The sequence below is a fragment of the Aptenodytes forsteri genome, unplaced genomic scaffold (genome assembly GCF_000699145.1).
Source record: "Aptenodytes forsteri isolate BGI_AS27 unplaced genomic scaffold, ASM69914v1 Scaffold151, whole genome shotgun sequence".
NCBI lineage: Eukaryota > Metazoa > Chordata > Aves > Sphenisciformes > Spheniscidae > Aptenodytes > Aptenodytes forsteri.
In genome coordinates, this window is record NW_008795939.1 from 2,326,667 (window position 1) to 2,351,422 (window position 24,756).

Sequence of the window (24,756 nt, forward strand, 5' to 3'; positions counted from 1 at the left end):
CAGGCGGGCGGGCGGGCGGGTAGGTGGGTGGGTGTAGGTAGAATGCATCTCCTGCGGTAACTTTACTGTGTTTTTTCCCCGTGCGGTAACTTCACTGTGTTTTTTCCCCATGCAGTTGCTGCTGCAGGGCTGGGACGCTTGTTCCAAAAGTAACCTGTATGAATGCATGAGAAATTAAAAATGGCACTCCACAGTTGCCGTGAATTTCATCTTGAAAGAGGTGGTTTCACAGTACCCAAATGCCTTCATATTTTGTGGGAAATTCTTTCCTCGCAGAGGAGCAGGACTCCTACCTTCCTTAATGCAAGAAGCGTCTGCGTGTTGTGCGCCATTTCCCCAAACAGCCCATTGCCGGCAAATTGCTATTCGGATTTCATAGAAAGGGAATAAAACCAGGAGAGCTGTGAAACTTTAATTAATTTCACGTACTGGATAGCAGACCTGGGACTGGCCTTGAGATGTGCCAAATCCTAGGCTAATATCCCTAAATGCTAAACTATTCTTCCCACAGCTACCTTGTTGTAAGTTCATTGAAAACACAGAGTTAATACGATTAAACCGTTGTAACTGAAGGAAAGACTTCGGCTCATCCGATCTCTTAACTGTTTTAGTGAGAGACGTGCTGCTTTACAATCAGTTTTCAGAAGAGATTTTAAAGGCAGTAGCAGTAAATCAATTTTGACAAAACAAGCCATTAAGTAAGATTGAAGACAGATGGGCTTTGCAGAGTCCCATAATTTTCAAGTGTCTTGGACGAGAGTCATGATTCTCGTACGTAGCTGCATAAAGCACAGCTCTCGAACACCTTAGGCTGCCCAGCGTTGCCCATAATGCTGACCCTACTTTAGTCCCGTGCATGTTCACCGAGTTTACCGTCAACATTAATAATCTGTATACCATCTGCATTTTTTTCAGGAATGAAAGTGTTGATGTCCATTATTTTGTGAATACTGAGATTTACATAAAAGGACATTTTTCATTACAAATTATTTCACTGAAGAAATACTGACTACTTGAACTCGTTCCTTTTCCTGTCAAGCCAGGTCATACCTAGAATGATGAAAAGAATTTAGAGATTACAGCCTGATCTGGTATTTAGTTAATAGATTTTCACCTTATGCAAGTTAATTTTGTTTAGAAGATTGTAAACGGAGACGGTGGTTTCAGAGCGAAGATAACCTTCATTTCAATAATGGCTATAGCTTAAAAACCCACCAAACTCGCTTTCAGACACCAGAACCCTCCTTAGTTCTGAAGAGATAACAGCAAACTTCACGGGCGTTATAAGCTGGGTACGTTCTTTTCAAAACACCAAGGTATTTTTAAAGTATGTCTCAGACCACAACACCCAGAACAACTACATTACTTCTAATTATTAAAATTAGTTCTAATTAAATAGACGCCTCAGCTGAAATGCTCAGTAACAGCATAGATGTGACTACAATAGAATTATTTTACTAGAGTCTCAAATAGAAACAGGCTTAAGAGATACGGGCTCCTCATACGGGCTTTTCCCAGTATTAAACCCAGACTACCTACGTCTGCCCGGAGAGGCAGCTTCGAACGCCGACCTGTTAGGGTAAAGGTATCCTCAGTAGGAAGGGGTAGTGTGTGGGGGTGAAAAGCGGCACGGACTCCGGCAGACACGGCAACCAAAGACCTTTATTGCTTTTTGTTAGCATCTTTTATAGCAAGCAGAAGTGTACACGCGCTACCTGCAGCTTGCAGATAGGTTATAGCCTTGTGTTCACGCGCATCTATGCTCTAGCAGATTGGCCCGTTCTTCCTGATCATGCGAAATGCCTTCATGGTCTTTATCTTGTTTTTCTCCTTCCAGCTGCACATTCCTTTCTCCGTTGTTTTCTGCTTAAGTGCCTTGTCATGCCAGGTGGTACAGTGTTTGCTCATTAAAATCAAACTCAGGAATGTCCGCTAGTGAGATTCCCATCCCCACAGTAGTGGAAGCAGTCAGAAACAGTTTAGGCTGGCGGTTCAGGTCAGGAGGCCTGGCCACTGCCGAGGGAAGTGCTTCGACATCCGAGCAGCATCAGTCTTGAATCCTGACTGCGTGGCACAAACCACAAGGTAAATCAAAACTTTGGAATTAAAAGTGTGATTCAAACCTCTGGCACAAAGGGCTAGAACACAAAAATAGAAACTAGGCAACCTGGTGCTGGTATCGGCTCAGAGCACAGGGAGTAAATACCAGGTATTGTAGCTTTTCAGTTCAGGAAAGTCCCGTCCTGACCAGAAGGGTCAAAAATAGCATCTCCGGTGAGATCAGAGGACAACTGCGCTGGAAGCCTTGCCACCCAGAGCTTTAGAAAATCTATTTCACATTGTGCATTGATGGGGAGTAAATAAAATTGGTAAGGATGTATAAACCAGAAAGTTTCCTGGACACAGAATAGTCCATTTTTGCTACATGCAAGGGTTTGTTATGCTTTTACAATTAGAGAGAATGAAGAGGAATAGTAGAGGTCATGTCAGAGTTTCGTTTCTATTGAATTGAGATTTCTCCTATTTTAATGTTTCGCTACCAGCAGTTATGATTTAATATTTTTATTACATCAAAAACCATAAATTTGTTATATCAGTATTTGTAGCCACCCAATATAAAATGCAAGCTTTCAAAACCATGACTTCCAGGAATGCTTCTGTATTTACTATGAGGCGTAACTGGAAAACCAAACCAAACCAAAAAAAAATCAGAGAAAGTGTAATATTTAAATAAAGTTTCAGAGTTTTCATTGAAGTTTTGTACAGTTCATCATGACTTCATGTTGTGCTGGACAGAAAAACCTTCGACTACTGCTGGAAAATAATCAGCTCACTCAAGGAGAGCAAGTGCACACGAGTTCTGTCTGGTACAATAACAGACAAACTGACGTCATTATTAAAAGACAAATAATGCTGACTACATAGCAACCTGGCAGCTGTTTCAGCAGGCAGATGGGATGTCTGGTCCAGCAAATTAGCGAGACTAGCAAATTTTAGTGGGACTTAAAACAAGGTGCAGGTAGTCCAGACAAGGGTTTGGGGTTATTGTGCCTTTCAGAGATCTCGCTCCAACTACCGCAGTTATGAAGCGTGAAAAGTCATTCTCGGGAAGCCCAAATGAAGAGAGAAAAAAAAGCTTGAGTTTTGTAAGTAAACAGTAACATGTTCTCTAGCAAATAGCTGGCCTATTGATTTCAGGCTTTTATGTCAAACAAGAACACAGACAAATATGTAAAACATTAACTAATAGCAAGAGGTTGAAACAGTTTATATCCAAACTCAGGGTAAAATGGTTTCATAACCATTTGAAATGTATGTGTATATATACACACAATTTTTTTTTTTTTTTACTTTTTATTGAAATACTTTGTTCTTAAATATATTTATATATACAAAATAATTTTTATTTAAATATACAAAGTAATTATTGGAAATGCATTTTTAAATCGTTAGCAAAAACCTTGAAACTTCTGAAATATTCACAATAGCCTTAAAAAATACTTCTCCCCCAGGTAACTTGCATCCATTATCTCTACTGACTTCAGATCCAGCATTCAACTACATTTAAAGTATGCACTCCAGATTCTCCTAGTAAGAGTGCTAACACAACAGCACCAGTGACGAGATGGAAAACCCTTCACGTTTTTGACTCAAAAAAAAAAATGGTTAAGTACTAATCCCACTGAAAAAAATATGCCCATCTAAGTTATATACTGCCTGCTCAATTTTGCGTTAAATGATGATTTTTTACAAAATTCATACTTTAAAAGCAAATACTAGTAGTATTTAACCTAAAAGGTATTTATGCCACCTGCTTATAGGCATACAATACATAAACTGTTTTAAGTTCTTTATGGTATTTTTAAGGACAGGTAACAGATTCATATTTCCTAACCTCACAAATCCGAACGCTTTTGATCTGGTAATTTTATCCACCATTTCACAGTGATTAGCTTTACAGTTTTAGTTTTAAAAAGGGAACACGTAGCATTTTAATGCTGAAGAAACTGATTGCATGTGATTGTTCAATCAAATCAAAATCACAAGCAAAGAATCATGACTGAAGCAACAGATCTCAAATGTTTGGGAGAATATCTAAAAAAAATGCATAGATTGATATATTACCCGCTATTATTCTGAAGTGACAAAGTCTGTATAAATAATGTCCTTTCATTGTGCAATTACTTGTGCAATATTGCAACAGCTAAGGTAATCTCATGCTATTTGCTCAGTAGAAAATTTCCATTTGAGGATTCATGAGTTTCTTCACAATTGTCAAGCAATTGGAGTCAGGAATTTCTACAGGTCTTCCGTGTTCCAGAACTCTCACGACAGATGACAGAGTAAAAAGAAAGCTACACAGTATTTTTTTTCCCCCCAGTCCAGCCCAAATCATCTTGCTTAATTTCTGTACATGAAAAATATCTTCCGTTGCTCCATCACCCTCTGTCCCCTTCACTCTGCAAATGGAATACACGTTGCCAAGAAGAAAAAAGTCCATATCAAACAGGTTAAAATATTATGATCATTCAAAATCTCAGCTAACGCTGTGAATAGCAAAATGAAGGCGAAACATTTAAATTTGATGTTTTTTAAAAAGGCAGCTTTTCATGACCACTGCACAACGTGATGAGTTTTCAACATTTGAACTTCTTGTAAAGCATTGTATGTCAGATTCTACTACCCAATCTCCCAGAGTTCGCTACTGCAATTTCAGAAGTGTCTTTTAAATCAGGACTGACACAAGCACGTGCATGTGCAAAAAAGTCATAGAAAGAAGTTATTTTAATGAAATAAAATTGACTGGTTTGTTCAAAAGGAAAATTCACTCCCACTGTTGAATCAAATGACCTAGGCTTAAACCCTAAACTAAAACTGTTTAGGTTGTTTCATTCTTCCAAATGAAAGTTTTGTGTTGCTTAAAAACACTTTTCCTAAAATTTGCAGAAATGTTTAACACCTTTCTCATCTCTACAACCCTTGCTAAGAAGTTTAATTTTACAGAACTCCCATTTATATACAAAACAGTAGTTAGTGAAGGAAACTAATAATTATATTAGGCTCTTGTCTGATTGCCTTCTCATGGCACTCAGGCAAGCGTACAAATATAAAGAAAGACACTGCTTTATTTTTCAGGGCCATACTGAAGTGCATCTTCTTACTAGTCCCGGTGCGAAACAGTATGATTTTCTGTGCCACATTAGGCAAATCAAAGTCTATGTTAGTCTGTGCCATAGTTGAGAAGCTGCAAATCAGCTGCCTGTGCAAAAGGACAGGAACAAGAAGCTGGGGGGCAAACCCCAGGAGTTTTAAAACAAAGATATTATTTTAGTTTTATGTTCTCACATTTCTCTAGGTCCTGAGAGCAACCTAATTGAGTTGGACTAGACATCCCCTAGAGGTCCCTTCCAACGTGTATTATTCTATGATCTGCAGTCATAGCAATAAGGAATAATAGCTGTATTTAAATATTTCTTTTAGCGATGTTTCTGGACTCATTTTCAAATCTGAAACTTCCACTACCTTTGGGGGAATGTCATACCCACACACTGTTAGGGATGAATTGATGTTTGCCCTAAAACCATTTTTTCGACTTCCATTGCAATACACTGAAAATAAATGAAAAGCAAAATTTGTACTCAAATTAATTTTATTAGCTCAAACCAGTCTACTCTCTATAACGAGGTCAGTGATACACAATAAAATCCATATGCCAGGAATCCTTTGTATGTAGTACAAACTGAAGGGTACCATTCTACCAGTGCATCACGTTTCCAAAACTAAAAAACTAGTGACAAGTGATGCAAACATGAAACAGGAATACTAAACAGCATGCGATGCTTTAAAAGTTTACAAAGTCTACATTACTTTACAAAAAATTCACAAGCTATACTGAGGCATTCAAAATTTATTTTTAATCTTGCAAGCGTAAAGAACAGTTCAAACATTATAGAACCATTTCAAATGCTGGTAACGCTTTGGATACTTTCTTGTATTTCAGAGCCAGATCCTACAGTATCAGTTCCAGAGCGGTTTACTGTCTGCAGTCTACTTTGGTCTCCTCTTGCTCCACCATCATTCGGAATTGCCGTTTCATTTGCTCTAGGGATGTATTTCTTTGAGGAACAATTTTTGCTTTTTTCAGCAGAAGCACCACTGGATATTCTGCTACCATTACTTTTAGTATGTACACTGGAATCAGAAAGTGAATGCAGACTGGTAACCAATTGCCTTGCTGAGTGATGTCCTTTTCCGTGTTCATTTTGTTTGACTCTCCTCTCAGAGAATGTTGGAGTACTATTTCGAGGCTTATCCTCTTTATTTTGATTAATTGTTTGAGCTTCATTTTCCTTCCATGAGCCTGGCTGGTACTGTTGCCCAGCAGTCTGAAGTTCTTGTATTTCTCTAAGAGCAGAGAAGGTGTTACTCACAACCATCTGGGATTGAAATGTGCCAGGAAGAGAAATCTGGATGTCCCCAGCTCTGTTCTGAAATAAGAGATTCCAATGAAGATACTGATGCAACTAGAGAAAAAAAAATCCAGTATTGCAACTGCCACATACTAAAATCTGCATAGCAAAATAAAGTCTTCACATAATGTAGAAAAGATTCAGAGATAATAGCAATCACACAACTTTTATTACCTTTCAAAGCAAGCAAGTTTCAGAAGATTGCTGGGGTGATAATGACACAGAGTAGGCATATTACAGTTTCACAGCTAGCTTGAACTTTATACTACAGAAATGCGTCAGTTGCACTGAAGCAGCCAAAGCCTAATCATGTCTTATCACCCTGAAATACCTGCAATTCATTACATTTGTTCACAGTAGAGTGATCCCAATAGTCTATCCCACAATACCTAACTGCTACAAGAATCCAAACTAACCAATACTAGGAGATAAGTATGAGAGTAGTGTAAGTGTTAGCTGAAGCTTTTTGTAATCATCCTTTGCCATGTATACTTAAAAAACACTTTAAGCTCAGGCTTCTAAATGTAGATGAATTAGAAAAACAATGATTCAAACAAACTGCATTAACAAGTTAATGTCACAGTGCAGAAGAGTCCATCAGCTGAAAACACTGTGGCAAGCCAAACTATAACAAATGTCAAAGAACCTATAATGGGAATTACTCTATTACTCCGAATAATTTTAGCAGATTCAGACTGCAAAACTGGAAATCACTTTGCACACCATTAAAAAACCCCAACACTTTTTACTATCATGTTTTAGAAGCTCATGGTGTTCTTGAGCAATTTGGAACACTTAATAGGGAAGACATTGGGTGTAAGAAACATATTGGAATGCAGAATGAGTCTTAGCATGACAGTTTTATCCAACTTGGACAAGGTTGTAGGCTGCCAGTATCTTAATTTTTAATTGCCTTAAAAACTTAAGCCTGGTCTTTTTCTTTTTTTTTTTTTGAGGGAACTTTAGTACCTCCCTTGAATAATCCAGAAGGTTTTCTATTTATTGACTTCAGAGTAGAAACTAAAACCTTATGTTGTTAATATTGCAGCTTTGTAGTTGCCTGAAATTCATGGCATGGCCCACACAGAAATCTAACAGGACAGGACACATACACTGCAATAACTTAAGAAAATTCCTGCTTTTCAATAGGCATATTGCACTACCCTCTATTACCAGGCTAAGTTTTTTAAAACCACTATACATCATTATTAAATGTTTCTAAAAAAACGTAGTTATGGTATTTTCCATTTTTAATGGATGCATACCACTATTGGAACTTCATATTTCAGAATAAGAAACAACATAATTACCACCAGCACTTTCTTTAGAACATTACAAAATACCATGGTTTCTGTTCCAAATGGTAATCACTTAAAAAGCTTACATTAATCATTGAATTATTATAATCTGTATAAATACAGCTACAGCAAAAGATTGCAGTAACTTCATGGATCATTTGGTAATCATTACTTTCAGTCAGAGGGGGATAACAGCTGAAAAGTACATTAAATAGCGTCAAGTACATTGCCACTAGCATTCCCTCTATAGACTTACTTTGCTATTCTGGGTATGTTCTTGTCTTTCTTCTTCAAAAGACTTCTCCTTTAGTATGTTAGCAGGCTTACTGAGAGTAGAATTCATTTGTGGATGCCCCAAAAGACCAAAATCTGACTGGTCTATCCCAGCTAATACAGCAAGTTGTCCAAGTCTGTAAAATAAAGTTTAATAGAAAATGACATAAAAAGTTCTAAACATTCAAAACCAGAAGAAGAAACAGAATCTGTTTGAAGCTTTGAAGATAGTTTTTCCATTATTTTCTGAGAAGCCCAAAATAGCTTAATAAAGATGAAAACAAGTAGCTAAAGCTATTTTCCTATCTTTGCACAAATTAGCCTGCAGGTTCAAAACTGTCAGTGGTCACTCAGTGTTATGAGGCTAAGAATGAAGTTCTCCCAGTTAGCATTGATCCCAGAGCAGGATGCTGGCAAGCAGATTCCCTGTCAGGCAGAACAAAGATTAAAACTCTATCATTCAAGCAGAAGATTGGTACACATCTCCTGACCTAGCATAATCTCCAACAGCCAAATCCAATTACATGCTTCACAAATACAGTCATGTTGTTTCACCTGCCAGCTTACAAGTTGGCCAAACCTACTACGTGGGTGTTTTAAGCCTCAATAAGAAGTGAGAAGTTGCAGCCATCAGTTGATAGCACAGCATTAAACAGAAGCTTATCGAGAAGATCAGTCTTTGTGTTTGGGATTCTGTAGCTTTCAGAGCAGCTCCCTATTATCACGAATAGATGTAGGACCCATCTGAAAAAAATATTTTTTTATGTAGTGAGAGAGCATTTTTTCCTTCCTCCGAAGTTTGAAATTCATTCTTAAAGTAATGGCAACTCTACCAATTGATTGGCGCAAAATTAGAACACAGCCTCAGGGTGAACTTTACATTAAGTTACATTATTGCAATTTGGAGGTGGATGGAAGCAGGAGGCAGGGAGGGCAAATAAAGTCTTCTGTGGTCTTCCCTGAATATGCAGAGTAGACTACAGTATATCTTCATATCATTCCTTCAATCTCCTGAACAAGATTGCCACGCCTGGCTACGTAAGCTTTACAAAACAGGTTTGAGAACTTAAGCTGAAATTCTTTGACAAATGGGAAGGATGAACCATCCTCTGAGAAACTGCAGGTACAGTGGTAGAGCCTTTAATCAATACTCCGTAAAATATTTCAAGTAATAATAAATAATCCAGAATTTAAGTACAGAGGCCAGATTCATCCAGCTAGATTTCTGTACTTCAATTAGTAAAAGGGGGCCCAAGGCAACAGGACACTTTCTGAAGCCAGTTCAACTGCATTTTGAGCCTTTCGTATTATGGGAATGCTAAGAGCCTCAGGTGATCCAATAAAGACTTGGAAATACGCTTTGATAGAAGCTTTCTTCTCTTTTGGAATGGGCTTCTTGGGAGCCTTTCCCAAGGACAGAGACATGAATTCAGCTGGACAGTGCTTGGATCACGTTTTTCCCCACTGAGAAAAGACTAAACAGTAGGTACCTACAGTTATTTCTTCCTTTGCTCTTTGTGAGTACAGTCCTAGAGATCTGGGGGGAAGAGGCAGCATAATTCATTGGGAGGATAATTTTGGAAAGAGATCTCAGCAGAAACAGTATGACTTAAGTAAAGTGACAACCTACCCAGCATCTTTAAGGAGGTCTAAAAAAGCATGAAACTTTTGGAAAGAGTTCTCAATGCTGCCTAGAACACCTTCATCATCCAAAATCATGTTGGTTACTGACTGTGCATGAAGAACCTCAGATAGGGAGATATTTAGATTCCTTAATCTTGCATTTTCAGTTTCCAGCTATGGGGGGAAAAAAAAAAAAAGTAAAGTATTTTCTATCATTGTCAGTTAAAAAAAAAAAAGAAAACCAAAAAACCCAACCCCACTTTTGCAAGCCTATAGAGTAGTATCACAAAGAGAAATACCCAAAGTAAGTGACATAAATGATATAGAGCTGCCTGTACCAGAAATATTCAGGGCACTGCTACACTGAGCTCTGTGCAGGTTTGTTTATCCACAGCTGCAATTCTATGCTACCATAGTGAAATTGCTGCAGGCACACAAAAGTGCTGGCTCAGCACTGTCTTCAGTATGCATAGAATGTTGCAGAGCAAGTGCAAGCAAAAAAATTAGCTTTCATATCATGTTATTTTGCATGTATTACATGACACATTAACACCAAATAATTTATTTTATTAATAAAAACCTTAATGAAGGCCAATGCTCTCCTTACATTCACCCCTCTGTATCAGAGGGAATGCATACTACTGTATCTCTCCCCCGCACTGTGCATCCCAAAATTGGAAGTTTAAGATGATCCCATTTCTCTTCACATTGAACATTAATCAAATCAATGACAAACTGAAAGTTGAATGATAACTGTAGGATATACAAGGTTTTGTGTTTGAGGGAAACATTAACTCAGATACTGATTTAAGATTACAGCTATGCAATCACTGCTACCTCAGGCTTTCCTTCTTTCATCTTTTATGAGAGAAGGACAAAAAATTATAGATCTGTGTAGTGCACTGTAGCTGTTAAACTAGCATCAAAATGAACAATTTTAGAGATTACTGCTACTTAGTTTATCCTCCTGAGACAAGGTGCTAGGTCCAAGCAGTCTAGCATGACAGAGAAAGATTTGTTGCAGTAGGTATTCAGCCTACAAAGCATTTAAGAATTCAAACAACAGATATCCAGCAGAGCCTACTGGTGCACTTCACATTACAGGAGGATGGGAATGGCCACACCAGAAGACTACAATGAACCTTGTAGAGTGCAGAGTCCTTTGTGGATATCTGCCCCCTGTGCTGTGGGGTGCCACTTCTTGCTCAAGTTCCAAAGGGTACCACCACTTTCATTCTACTCCAGATCACATCTAGAACCAAATCCATTCGTTTATACTATCTTGCACTCAACTCTATTACAAGAAATTCTGGTTATTGATGCAAAAGGATCTTTTTAGGTCAGCAACAATGGACAGAGGGGAAATAGACCTCACAATTTAACTGTGACAAGTTGTTAGTTCGGTTCTGTCATAATGCGAAACTGCACTTTCGCAACAAGTGATGGCTATGGCCGACATGCTATGCAGAAAACCATCTGACATTTTTATTGCCTGCAGAAACAAAACTTAAAAATCAAAGGGACAGAATAAGCCAAATTAAGTAACATTTGCAACAAATAGCTTTTCAGCGCAAGTCATGGTAAAGAAGGTGGGAGACCTCAAAGAACTATCCATCTGCTGCAAACTGCAAACAGATTTAATCACTTCCTCGAGAAAAACAAACATCAGGATGCCCCAGATCATAAGTAATACACCAAATGAATGAAACACATTGAAAGAGTAGCTTGACCTGGAGTTCAAGGCTCTGGAATAGGATCAGGAGAACAAACACACATTACTAAACGCAGATTTCATCATTGCCCTTAGGCTAGTAAATGATCCATGTGACTTTGAACTGAAACTCTGGAAGCTACCAGATTAGAGGTCATTGATAATTACTCCTAATTAAGCAAGTGGATAGTTTGATTGGTGCTTCCTTTAAAAGTAAAGATGATTAACAGTTAAGTATCATTACCTCCGTTATCCGTTCCTCAGCCTTTACTCTGGCTCTTTGTTCTTCCTTTAATTTTTCCATGCATTCTTCCAGCTCCAACTATCATAACACAGAAAACTATCATGAAATCTATCTCAAAATGTCAGCTCAACATGCAGTATTATACAAAAACTCAACATGTCCAATTAACAACTAGCACATGGCATTCCAAGCAATAGCATATGTTCTACAAAAATACATGACAGAGGTCTACCAGTACATAACTCTAGGATGCAAAAAATTAACACAGGAAAATGAAGTAAGTGTGATTCACTTAACAGATTTGCAATATAGCAATAGATAACATGAGATTATAGCACAAGTCTCTTGGGCCTATGACATTACCATCAGGAGCGTATGTTCTTCTCTATTTCCTCTTCTTCTCCTTCACCTTTTCAAACCTAATTTTTAACTAAATACATCTACCTCATCAAAAGCTCAAATTGGGCTCTAAAAAAAATCCTTAGTAGCCATATCTAGATTTTCAGAATATATTCTTCATCCAGGCTTTTACTCCTTATTACAGCAGTAGGAATACAAAATTCTGAACTGTAAGAACTGTACTCCTTCCAATTGGTTTCACTTAGTTCTTCAGCAGAAAAAGTCTTTCACAATCCCAAGCTGTTGGAGTGAGTTAAGAAGCTTAGTGTTGAATTAAGAACAACAAAAACAAGCCCAAACATCTGACAAATACATTCTAGTCTTATTCATGAGATGCCTACACTTCTATTTTAACTTTTAGTCCTAAGTAGTCAATCTCTCAGTTTCAGTGAACAGTAGTCAGGATTTGATAAGCAATCACCATGTTTTCTCGTATCATAGCAGAGCATTACCATCTTTAATTACAGCATCTGAAGTGGAAGAACAAACAGGAATTTTTGTTCTTGCATGCCTTAACACAGTCTTCTGCTTCCAAAGGTGAAAACTGCTAAAATTATCAAGCTGCTCTGTTTTTCAGAGGGTAGCCTATATGAATTAACAGTATACAAAGCTTCTTCATGTACCATAGGACGCTGCTTTTTGTACACACCCTATCAATCAGTTCTACAGAGAAGCAAAGATCCAAATAGTACTGAAATCCTTTGTTTACTATCAAAAGCTTATTCAAGAGCATACTATTGTACTTCATACAAGCAATCAACTGAGAAGACTGGTGTGCAACAGAATGCATAGTAAAAATATCCTTCTGCAAATGCACAGAGGTCCTCACAGGTCTTGTAGGATGCGAGGGACTTTTGCATCTGATTCAAAGATGCAGGTTCTAAAATATTCTAGATATAGCACTCCCAGTGACAACCACTCAGAGTGAAGATTATAGGTCTGTCACTACCGTCCAGTGAAGCCCACACCTAAGATTCCTAGACTAGCATCAACCAAGCTAACCCTGGAACTAGAAAGCTAGTCACATCTTTATCATCTGAACACACGAGGAAGACTCTCAGTCTGTGAAAACCACATTTCAAAGACAGTATTTGGGAAGATATTCAACAGTATCTAACTGCCATGATGTAACAAAATCACCTCCAGGCATGGGGTGGGGGGGAAATCTCCAAGGCGAACCCTCAACAAATACCACAATCGTCCTGCAATCTACCTCAGAATGTGTGGAAATAATAGGAGCTAGAAATCCTTTTATAGATACAGAAGCACAGCACAGAAAGTAGCAACATTAACGTTCTACAGTCACAACTTGACATGTAAGCTGGAATCCTGTAACCTAGCTTTGAAGATCAGTCACAGGTACCACAGACTTGAAGAATTCTTACAGTTCCATTTATAGTGTGCGTGCGCGTATGTATATATGTATCTTAAAGTGTCTAGGGTGTAGGGGTTTTTGGCAAGCAACTGTACTTTAGAAACCTTAGTTCTATAGTATTTTTGTAATTGTTGAAAATCTGTCCACATTTGTTGTGGACAGATTTTCAACAAATCTAAAGGTGATAGCAGTGACCTTTTTCTTCAGTTTGCTGGTTTGTATTATTGCTGGTTTGTATTATCAAAAGGCAAAGGCTTAGAAAACAGTTAAATTATCAAGATTTTTTAAACTGAAATTTGGAGGTTTTGTAGTTTTGTTTAAACTTTATTTATCACACTGTAGATGTACACAATATTTGATGGTTAAGGGCTGACTTCACAAAAAGATTGACAAACACTGCAGCTACATCTCCTCATAAGCAGTATCAGAAGCCTACATTTAAAAGAATATGCCTTGCACCTGTGCAAACATATTTGTCACCATTAAATTACAAGTATATGTAAGCTTTAGTCTTTGACTGCTTTTGAGAAATTCACTAGCTTACACAATCCTCTAGTCTTTGTGCAGAAAAAATTTATTAAAATACATCAGAGAGCTAAATGTACATCCAAGCTACAAGACTCACCCTTCTAGTAGTGTAGTCCAGAAAGATAGCACTGACAGCCTTTAAGATGAAGTTGAACAACAAAATCTGTTGCCCTCAGAATTACTGTATGCAATATGACTACTCAACACTAGACAGAGGTATAAAACTGAAGTTTAAAAATTAAAAATATAAAAAAACTTTAATAACTAATTAGACATGGTTTTCTACTTTATTACATTGTTGTCCTTGTTTTCAAAAAAGAGTTATAGTACAATCTCTACTTCTACGTAATTCACATAGTATTAACGTGTAGAAAGAGCTACCCTGCTAACTATATTAAGGGTGAAGTTCAGCATTTATATCCTTAGTTAAAATGTCAAAATCCAGGAGTTTCCTCAACTACATTCTTCATCAGAGGCAATTCTGACATTTCAGATTACCTCTAGTGGAAGGACAGAGTATTTATAAGTTCTTATCTTTCATTTAAGCAGAAATTAAGCTTTTTGTTAGCCAAGGGATTTTTTTAAAAAATGAAAATACAACTAATATTGTTTCACTAAGCAGTACGCTTAAAGCCCCTTTTTGAGCAGAAGGATGCAGGGAAGTTCTCAAGGACTTGTATACTAAAGTGAAAGTCTGGTCATTTAGTCACATCAAGGGATGTTTGAAGAGCTTTTTCAGGACAGTGGCAGATTAAGCAGCTCCCAACTCTTACTGTTTATTCCCATTCTGCAATCCCATCATCGTTCTAGCACAGTTGGTTGTCCCACTTTACTGAAGGGCTGTGCCAAGGCCTGCTACAGCCAAATACACTGGATTACTTTTCCACTAGATCAGTTCCTCAAGTCAGCTCCCCACCCAAGCAGCTCTGTAGTAGGCCATAGACTTCTGCCATTTACTCTGCTCCAGTTCTGGAATGCACCCAATCACATAAGCCAATGTGAGTCATTAAGAAGGCTGAAAACTAACCTGGAAAAATATCACAGAATCACAGAATAGCTGAGGTTGGAAGGGACCTCTGGAGGTCATCTGGTCCAACCCCCTGCTCAAGCAGGGCCACCTACAACAAGCTGCCCAGGACTGTGTCTAGATGGTTTTTTAATATCTCTGAGGAGGGAGACTCCAACTCTCTCAGCCTTTCCTCAAAGGAGAGATGCTCCAGTCCCTTAACCATCCTTGTGGCTCTTCGTTGGACTCTGTCCAGTATGTCCATGTCTCTCTTGTACTGAGGAGCCCAGAACTGGACACGGTACTCCAGGTGTGGCCTCACCAGCGCTGAATACAGGGGAAGGATCACCTCCCTCCACCTGCTGGTAACATTATTCCTAATGTCGTCCAGGATGCCATTCACCTTCTTTGCTGCAAGGGCTTGTGTTCAACTTGGTGTCCACCATGACCCCCAGGGCCTTTTCTGAAATGCTGCTTTCCAGATGGTCTGCCCTCAGCATATATTGGTGCATGGGGCTGTTCTTCCCCAGGTACAGGACTTTGCATTTCTCCTTGTTGAACTACATGAGTTTTCTTCAAATCAGCAAGTTGAATCAACTTGCCTTATGATCAGATAAACATGAAAAAAAAGACACAAGAGAGAAAAAGACTGAAGCAAGAAATGGAAAAGAAAATGGAAAAATGAAATGGAAAAATGAAATGAAAAATGAAATGAAAAAAAAGAAATGGAAAAATGAAAGGGAGGGAGGGGAAATAGACCTCACAATTCAATGGTGACAAGTTGTTAGTTCAGTTCTGCCATAATGTGAAACTGTGCTTTGCATCAACATAACAAACAGGATGGGTGAGGCACAGAAACAGTTTGAGACTGCTTAAACAGTGCTGTCGGATATGCATGCAACCATGGCCTAAAAAAGTATTTCGGTTTTCAAATTCAGAAAATCAGAAAAATCTGGACCCTACATGCACAGGAAATTTAGAACCAATTTTGGGGTAGATTCCTAAAATTTGTAGTTTTACCTCCCAGGAAGCTCAAATTACTCACAAATTATCCCTTCCTTACAGTTGTTCTATACATAATGCTACAGGTAACACTGACAAGGTAGGTCGGTATGACAACCCTTCCCCAAAGCACAAAACACTGTCTGCCTCTGCAGTGTGTCCTTAAAGTAATATTCCTCCCTCTCTAAATACCAAGAATATATACATCAAGTGCTTCCTGAAAGCACCGTACTTGCTGCATAGAAGTTTTTGGCGCAATATGCATGTGACATGGAATTCCATGATCCCAGACTCAATGCTCTTGGTAAGAGTGTTGAAGCCACTGCACAGCACAATGTCAACATACTGCACACAAACGGTAATATGAAGTCACCTACAATGAAGAAAGCTGCTATACAACTTTAAGTCCCAGCAACATGTGAAAACCTTGAAAATCTTCCTGAACAAAAGTTCTAGAGAGAAAAAGGGTAAGCCTAAAGAAAAAGTATGCATCAGCTAAAAAAAAGGCAGGTAGTTAGTTATGCAGTATTTGTACAGTCCTTTTGCCTTCCACAGTAACTCTAAGCCACCCTAACTCTCCCAGTACGTATAGATCTGCAACAAGTTAAGTTTCAACTTCACTTCGCTTACATAAACACAGCTATATGGTCTTAATATTTATACATATGAACAGTTCATTCACCCAGTGTGGTGCTTTATGACAACCACCAACAAAACCAGACTGACTATAGGTCTTATTTTTAGCAGTATTCTTTCGGAGGCAGAGCAGATTCCCCAAACAAAATTCAAATCCTAACACTTCAGAAACAACCCAGTTATTCTGCATGAGGGTGTTTAACACTTTAAAATAGTGTTAGATTACCTCAGCAGCACTACTAAGCCACTGAAACACACCCTTTGTTCTCCCTTCCTTTTATAAGAACATTTCTTGTCAACACATTTACAGCAATAGTCAGTCTTGCTACTGCTAGTTTTTTAGAACTATCAAAGAAGTAGAGGGAATAATAAAAGGCAAATGAAAAAAGTTTGTTACCAAGCTTAACTATAAAATGGAGCTTTAACACACTTTCAGGTTTTTTTTTTTAATTATGTTTACACAACAATCATTAAAATATTTTAGCTCTTAGAAATAACATTAAATTACATCTATAAAGGAAATACTACAGGCAGTAACACTGATCAAAAGATTTGTGAACCATGATTCAAGACTGGAACACAGAAATTACGCATATTGCAGCTGTGTGTATGAAGTGAATTTCTTCCTTATTATGGCCCTGATTTGACAATATGCTTATGGAATACGCATCTTCATTAGAACTATTCAGAGACTGGAAATCCAGGGAATATTTGACACACATCTTTTGAAACGGAAGCCTGTGTGACACAATGCAGGATAATTAAAAGTTATTCAGAAGTCCTGCTCCATGACTGCTTATTAGCTTAACCATAATTTTCTGAATAAAACATGGTTTAATTGATATAATTTGCCTTTGCGGAGTTCAAGGCACAGAACATGCTTCTTACCTGTAATTGTTGATACTTTGTTACGTTACTCTTCTCTAATGATTTTGCCAAATCAGGATGATGGATAACATCATCTAAATCTTCTGTCTCTTCAGTTTCAGATGTAGAAGCGCTTTCTACTGTCACTTTCACAGGAATACCTGTCTAATTACATCAGAAAAGAAAAACACACCCACTCACAGCATTACATTGTGCAATAAAATTAAATAGTACCAAAAGCTTAATTCAAACGCAATCCTTCTCAGAGTCCCTTACAATGCATATACATTGTCCAGCTATGCAATTTTGAAATAAATTTGCATAAAACATTATTAAAAAAAAAAATCATATGTGTGCATTTATTGGGTGTATGTGGCAAGGATTTAGTAGCAGCAGGGCCTGTGGGGTGGCCCCTGTGAGGAGAGGCCGGGGCTGCCCTGTGCCAGACACAGCTGGGTCCAACCAGCTCCAACTGACCCACCGCAGGGCACAGCTGAGCCCCTCAGCCGAGATGGCAGCGCCTCAGGGAAAGCCTATTTAGGAAAGGGTAAAAAATGCCAGACAGGCAGAAGAGGAGGGAACAAAAAGAATGATAAAGACCAGAGGGAACACCAGGCTCAGAGGAGGAGGAGGTGCTCCATGGTGGAGCTGATACCCACACTCTAGCCCAGGGAAGACCCCATGCCAGAGCAGAGGGACGGGCTGAAGTAGCTGTGGCCCATGGACAGCCTGTGCCAGAGCAGGTTTTCCCGAAGGACTGCAGCCCATGGGAAGCCTACACCAGAGCAGGGGATAAGTGTGCTGGCTTCAGCAACCATCAGACCCTTTTGTGAGCCAGTTTAATTCATTAGTACACACTAACACACTTCTCCAGCTTTTCTCTGGTGGGTGGGGCCGGGGGGGCCATGACCAAGGAGATGAGAAGGAGAAGGAAGAAAGAGGGGATTTTTTTTCCCCACTGATATGTTTACTACAGCAATTCACAGATGGGTTCAAACACAAGTATGTAGTCCGAAAGCAAAAGGATGAAAGAGAGGAAGGGGGGAGCAGAACCTTTCAGAGAAAAATGCTGTTAATTCTCCTTATTGCCTCTGGAGGGATTGTGCCCATACTCAAACCCAGCTTGCTCATAAGGCTAAGAAACAAAAAGGTAGTGATACAGACATGGGAATAAACGAAGTATTAAAGAAGTTTCAACCAAATGCTGACATAAACTATTATTTTGCACTTCCATGAGAGAGAAACTTTAAAAGTATGTTCCAGTCTTAACTTTTAGACAGTAAGATTCTGTTGAGAACACTTTCATCTTTTTTCAAGCATTCATCTACTAAAGAAACCATCATATGAGAGAGAGAGTACCTGAATCTTCACTGGTAATTCTTCAGTACTATCCACTGTCCCCCCTCTAAAGTTAGAAAAAAAAACCACTTTTGAGAAAAGTAAGTTTATAGTGTCACCATTGCTACTTCCATTTCCAAACACAGGACTCTAGGACAGGTGAAGCAGTAAGAGTAAAGACAGCATCAGACACTGCACAGTATCCCTTTAACACTCATTACATCCTCATTTTATTTTGTTAGTACTCCTACTTAATCATGAATTAGAGCAACATTACTGGATACTAACGTTAATATCTTCAATAGGCATCTTGCTGAGTTAATTATTATGAACTAAAGTTAACAGGAGAACTTGATGTTCAGCATTTTGAAAAACAAATTTAATAAAAATAGTTATGATAGAGCATTAAGTAATTTTTTGTTTAAATACTTATATAGCCTCCATTTTGAGACGCCAAGGTCTAGGGAATACATTAAAAAGAACAAAACAAAAACTGTTTCAAAAGAAGCATAGAATCATAAAATGGTTTGGGTTGGAAGGGACCTCTAAAGGTCATCTAGTCCAACCCCCCCCGCCCTGGGCAGGGACGTCTTCAACTAGATCAGGTTGCTCAGAGCCCCGTCCAACCTGACCTGGAATGTCTCCAGGGATGGGGCATCCACCACCTCTCTGGGCAACCTGTTCCAGTGCTTCACCACCCTCAGTGTAAAAAATTTCTTCCTCATATCTAGTCTAAATCTACCCCCCTTTAGTTTAAAGCCATTCCCCCTTGTCCTGTCGAAAAAGGCCCTGCTAAAAAGTTTGCCACCATCTTTTTTATAAGCCCCCTTTAAGTACTGATAGAAGCATGATAATAATAATATGGTTTCCATGTTTTTCTTTTTTTAGATTAGATTTTACTTCACAGGTCTTAGATGATCACAATAATTATGTTGGCATTGGGGAGATAAGAGCAGAAAGATGAGGTGGAAAAAATACCTAGGCACCTTGAACTGGATGCCAAATCAACTATACTACAAGCTTAGAAAACTGAATTGCATCTTCAGCTGTGGACAGATCTGATAAATCGTTAGTAGCAAGAGAACAAACAAGCAAGGTGGGTTTGGTTGTGAGGGGTTTTTTTTGCTACACCTGGATATTCCTATGACCATCAAATTATATCTTTTTGTGTATTTTAAAAACTTTCTGGAATAGAATTTATGTAACATCCCCAAAATTTATATAAACAGAAAAAGTTATGGATGCAATATGAAATTCTGTGCGTAACTTTCAAATATGTATTCTAAAAAACTTACACTGCTCTCTACTACATTTATCATACAGGTTTTATGCTTTAATATTTTCCCTTGTACTATGAAAACCTCACCTGCATCTCTTTGCACGTTCTGCAGTCCGCCAAGGAAGAAAGCCTTTTGTGCCCGGTGGTAGTGGTTTTGGTGAGTAACTATCTTTCACAGACATATTTTTTTTTCCAGGACTTACAGACTTTTTAGATGTTAATCCTGTATTGAACAGCAAGAATAGGAGAAAAGATAATTCATTATACCTAGTTATTTAAATATAAATTCACAGCTTACAGTTCATAAGTAAAATCTCTTATGTAATAAAAGGGACTGTAGGAAATCTACCTTTCAGTCTAATTTTGCTAAAGTGTTCAAAAACTTTTGTTTTGCTTCTCAAAAAGAGGGGTCATCAGCTTATCTGCTTGCAATTATAAGCTGGTATACTTAACTATTATGTTAGGTTGATCTAAGTAACATATAAATTCACAGCTTACAGTTCATAGTTAAAATCTCTTATGTAATAAAAGGGACTGTAGGAAATCTACCTTTCAGTCTAATTTTGCTAAAGTGTTCAAAAACTTTTGTTTTGCTTCTCAAAAAGAGGGGTCATCAGCTTATCTGCTTGCAATTATAAGCTGGTATACTTAACTATTATGTTAGGTTGATCTAAGTAAGACACACTGCTATTCAAAAAAGGAAGCAAAGTTTCCTTTGGTAGCTAAAGAGGTTTATTCACATTACTAATTTCAGATACCTAACTGTTGTCTCAAGTGGGAGCTTAGACAATCCACACAGACAGTAAGGCTATCTGTGTGTTTCAAATTGCCCTCTAGTGGCTTTAGTGTGAAGAACGTTGGTTTTGTAACTGGCAAAATGCTTGAAGCTAAAGCTGGTACTCATGTTGATCGCTTCTACAGAACACCAGCAATACCTTCACTTAACAGGAATAATAATGAAAAGTCATGTTCACTAGTCCAGTCTTTTGTTGTTGTTAAATCATACACTATCACTCAAAGTAGATTCAGAATAAATACCTAGTGTGGATGATCACTCTACCCCAGGTTCTGTGTAAGTCAGAAACTAACAAGCCCAGAAAACTGTTCACCTCATATTCATACAGTTAAACTAGTGAGAACTCAGGTTATTGTTTCTCTCAGGTCAAGAAAACAACTAATTTTGTAATGGTATAGAAATGTGTAACTGTGGTAATGGGATTCCAAATTTCAGTTCGTTCTCAACAAGTAAATAGGATAGAGTAGTTTTCACCTCCTGACTCCCTTCCTCTTTAAAAAACAAACAAACAAACAAACAAACAAAAAACCTAACAACCAAAAATCACAACTATATTTAAGTCAGGCGTTGTCTTCTTCCATCACCCTGATCACCACAGTTTATTTGTACAAAGACTTCAATTTGATTTATGCTTACCTCTCTGCTTCCAGATAACTAGAGCAAAGATGAAAGACAGCCAAATGTATTACAGTGAAAATTTTAATAACTTATTGAAAAATATTTAGTGTATCGCAGATATCAGTACTTAATTATAAATACTCAAGATATACCTATGTTATTTTAAACATACTATTTATAACAGGTTTACATGAAGTTTAAAAAAAAAAATCTTAGACTATTTTGTACATCAGTAAAAATTACATGCTTGTTTGTTCTGACAGAGGACAGTCTGCTACAGAAAGGTACAACATCAGAGGAACTAGGCAACTTACTACCGCCAAGCTTCCTAGAAGTGAAAGCTTGTGGAGAGGATGCGCTGACAATAAATACATGCAATGCTTCCACATAATTAAGTCAGCATATCCTACCATTTTTCCAGCCACATATCTAGCAGCACTAAAAACAAGGGCAAGTTTCCTACAGAAACCACTGATGGTAGAAGACGCATTATTGAATTAAGAATAAATGGAATTTTTTTTGAAGACAAGTATTTTGCAAAACACTGACATTTAGACACATTATATATTTTATAATTAAAGCTATTGAACATTAAACGTTTATTTTGTAGACAAAATTTACTATAGTCAGAGAAAATAAAGACAGTATTACCAATACGAATAGTAGCTTTTCCTTTTCGACCACTTCCTAGGACAATAGTTCTTTTCTTTGGTCTAGTTTTCAAAGCATCCTTAGAAGATGGAGACGACAGCCACTTATACTGCAAATTTTTTTTTAAGGAAAGACAACTTGTTTTAGTAGCTGGTATTTAAAGAGGTGCTCATTTAAGATTAGAGGGGTTTTTGTCAGATATATGGAGAACACTGCTAGTTACAGAAAACTTAATAATAAACTGTAAAATTAAGGAAAAACAAAAATCCCACAAAGCCCCAATTCAAACACAGATTCAATGCGAGTCTGAGTGCTACATTATCAGAACGTGTTCCCAGAACACCACTATAATATCCCATCCAATATTTTCCTTTCTCCTGTGCAGAACACTTCTCCTTTTATAGTAAAAAAAAATGGCATCAACCCTATAAAAAGGAAACTCTGGCTTTTGCTTTTCATTCTCAGAAGGCTGGCTTGCTAGGAATGACTGGCTCAGGCCAAAGTTCTCCAGAGTAATATAAGCTTCCCTAATATGATTTTGTATTACCAATAAAGTTAGTATTTTAAAAAATACGAAGTTTAATTTTCACTGCCTGTAATGAAAATTCATCCTTACACAGTAAAAGGCTCCAAACTAAAGACATAGTTATAATCAAAGGCAATTGCTGTACTTCAAACTTCATTTCCTTACAGCAACAGCTCTATTCTTAAGGGTTCCCCTTTCCCCAGTAAAAATGTTATTATTCCAGGTAGATATTCTTAAGTTACACCGTCATTTATTTTTCAGTGTGCATCAAGCTATAGTTGGTACAAAGTCTACCGCTGAAGTAGCCATCGAAGGAAATGCAGTTGATATTAACATAAAGCTTATCTCAGACAGCCCTAAACCCCACATCAGAGTACTAGGAACAGTATGCCAAAGTTATTCCCACCTAGTGCACAGGGAAGATTAAAATGCCATTACTGTGCTCTAACTAACGAAGTTTAGTCCAAGTTTATCATTGGCAAGAAAACCTTTTTTTTTTAAACTGGACTGAAATAATCCTTGTATAAGTTTTGCTATGTCTACAGCTGGATCCAGCTCCTGAAACAAGTGAATTGTTCATTTTAAACTAAAAAATAGACAGAAAGGGTAAAATTAAATTGCAACCTCCTAAGAGCAAAAGTATCTTTTGTTTTACTACACACATAAAAGAGCAGCTATACTAGGTTAAAGCTAAAGTTCATGTAGCCCAGTAGCCCGTCTCTTGTCTAGCTGCCTGCTGCTGTTGTACAACATCTAAGTGTAAAGACAGCAAACATATTAAGACAGTGTTGAAAAATGACTAAGTCCTTCAGCTATGGAAGCAACTTGTTTTATAGACACCTTCAGTGGATTTTTCCTTTAAGTTATTCAGACTCTCTCAGAATCTACACAAACTTTCACCACCTATTACACCCAATCATCTCTATGATCACAATCCACTATACTAGCTACACAGTGCTGCTAAGATAATACAACTTTCCTCTCTTTTAGCTGCCCATCAAATTTAAAGGCATCAATCAGCAGTAGGCAGCCCTTCTTGCAAACTTGAAAACCCAACCCAAAAGGCTAGCACCTACATGCTATTGAAAAGCAAAGAGAAACAACCAGGTTTTATGCAGAACAGGATAGAAGGGCTGCTGTGACTTGTATCCAGTAAGCAAGTGGTGACAGTACATTACAGGCTATTTGTAGCAGCCAAGACATGATCTTTTGTAGTTACGATGGCTTATTATTATGGGGCCATTCAAAAGCCCACCAAACTTCTCTTTGTAAAGCCACACAGCAGCACCTTAATATATTTTCTGCATAAGCAAAACCATGGAGTTGATACAACAGATGCCATGGTGAGATGGTACAGAATGCAGCTCTGCCATTTCTCAGATATACACAAATTCAACACTTTACTGAGTTTTACTCATGAGAATTATGACAGCCTTTGGCAAGATAAAAAGCTGAAACTAGAGGTAGACGAAACTGGAGGCAGTACTAGGGATGATTATCCATGCAACTCTTTAGTTATCTGTGAGTGAGATACAGTATGAGTTAGGCCACTTGCTGCAAGACTAAGCGACAGATTAGTTTCACACAAAAAATTACATCTTACACCTTGTGTTCAAGAAGTCTCTACACATAGGCTAAACTTAGTCCAACTGATTCTTCATTTTCTATCAGTATGAAATCCAGATCTCTATCAACTACAATAGGTAAAAGAAAAAAAAAAACCACAACTGCTAAATTAAATCCTTCTATTAAACCCCGATTTCTGTCAACCCCAAAAGGTAAAAAAAAAAAAAAAAAACACAACTGCTAAAAGGTACTCAATGACTTTTTTGCCTCGGTCTTCACCGGCAAGTGCTCGAGCGAGCCTGCCCAAACTGCAGAAGGCAAAGGTGGGGACTGGGAGAATGAAGAGCCGCCCACTGTGGGAGAAGATCAGGTTCCAGACTAAGGCACCTGAAGGTGCACAAGTCCACGGGACCCAATGAGATCCTGAGGAAACTGGCAGATGAAGTTGCTAAGCCGCTATCCATCGTATTTGAGAAGTCATGGCAGTCTGGTGAAGTTCCCACTGACTGGAAAAGGAGAAACATAACCTCCATTTTTAAAAAGGGAAAAA

The 24,756-nt window shown here is 38.0% G+C and overlaps 1 protein-coding gene across 1 annotated transcript in view; it reads right to left on the bottom strand.

The window, feature by feature from the left end:
- Positions 1-5,960: 5,960 nt before the first annotated feature.
- Positions 5,961-24,756, bottom strand: part of CEP78 (centrosomal protein 78) — a 27,604-nt gene continuing 8,808 nt past the window's right edge. Inside the window, exons 8-16 of the mRNA XM_019473651.1 lie at positions 22,115-22,223; positions 21,482-21,499; positions 20,137-20,272; positions 18,792-18,837; positions 17,454-17,597; positions 11,620-11,697; positions 9,672-9,838; positions 8,025-8,178; positions 5,961-6,488 (exon numbers count right to left, since the gene is read on the bottom strand). Coding sequence (XP_019329196.1) covers positions 5,961-6,488; positions 8,025-8,178; positions 9,672-9,838; positions 11,620-11,697; positions 17,454-17,597; positions 18,792-18,837; positions 20,137-20,272; positions 21,482-21,499; positions 22,115-22,223 — 1,380 coding nt within the window. The remainder of the gene's footprint in view (positions 6,489-8,024; positions 8,179-9,671; positions 9,839-11,619; positions 11,698-17,453; positions 17,598-18,791; positions 18,838-20,136; positions 20,273-21,481; positions 21,500-22,114; positions 22,224-24,756) is intronic.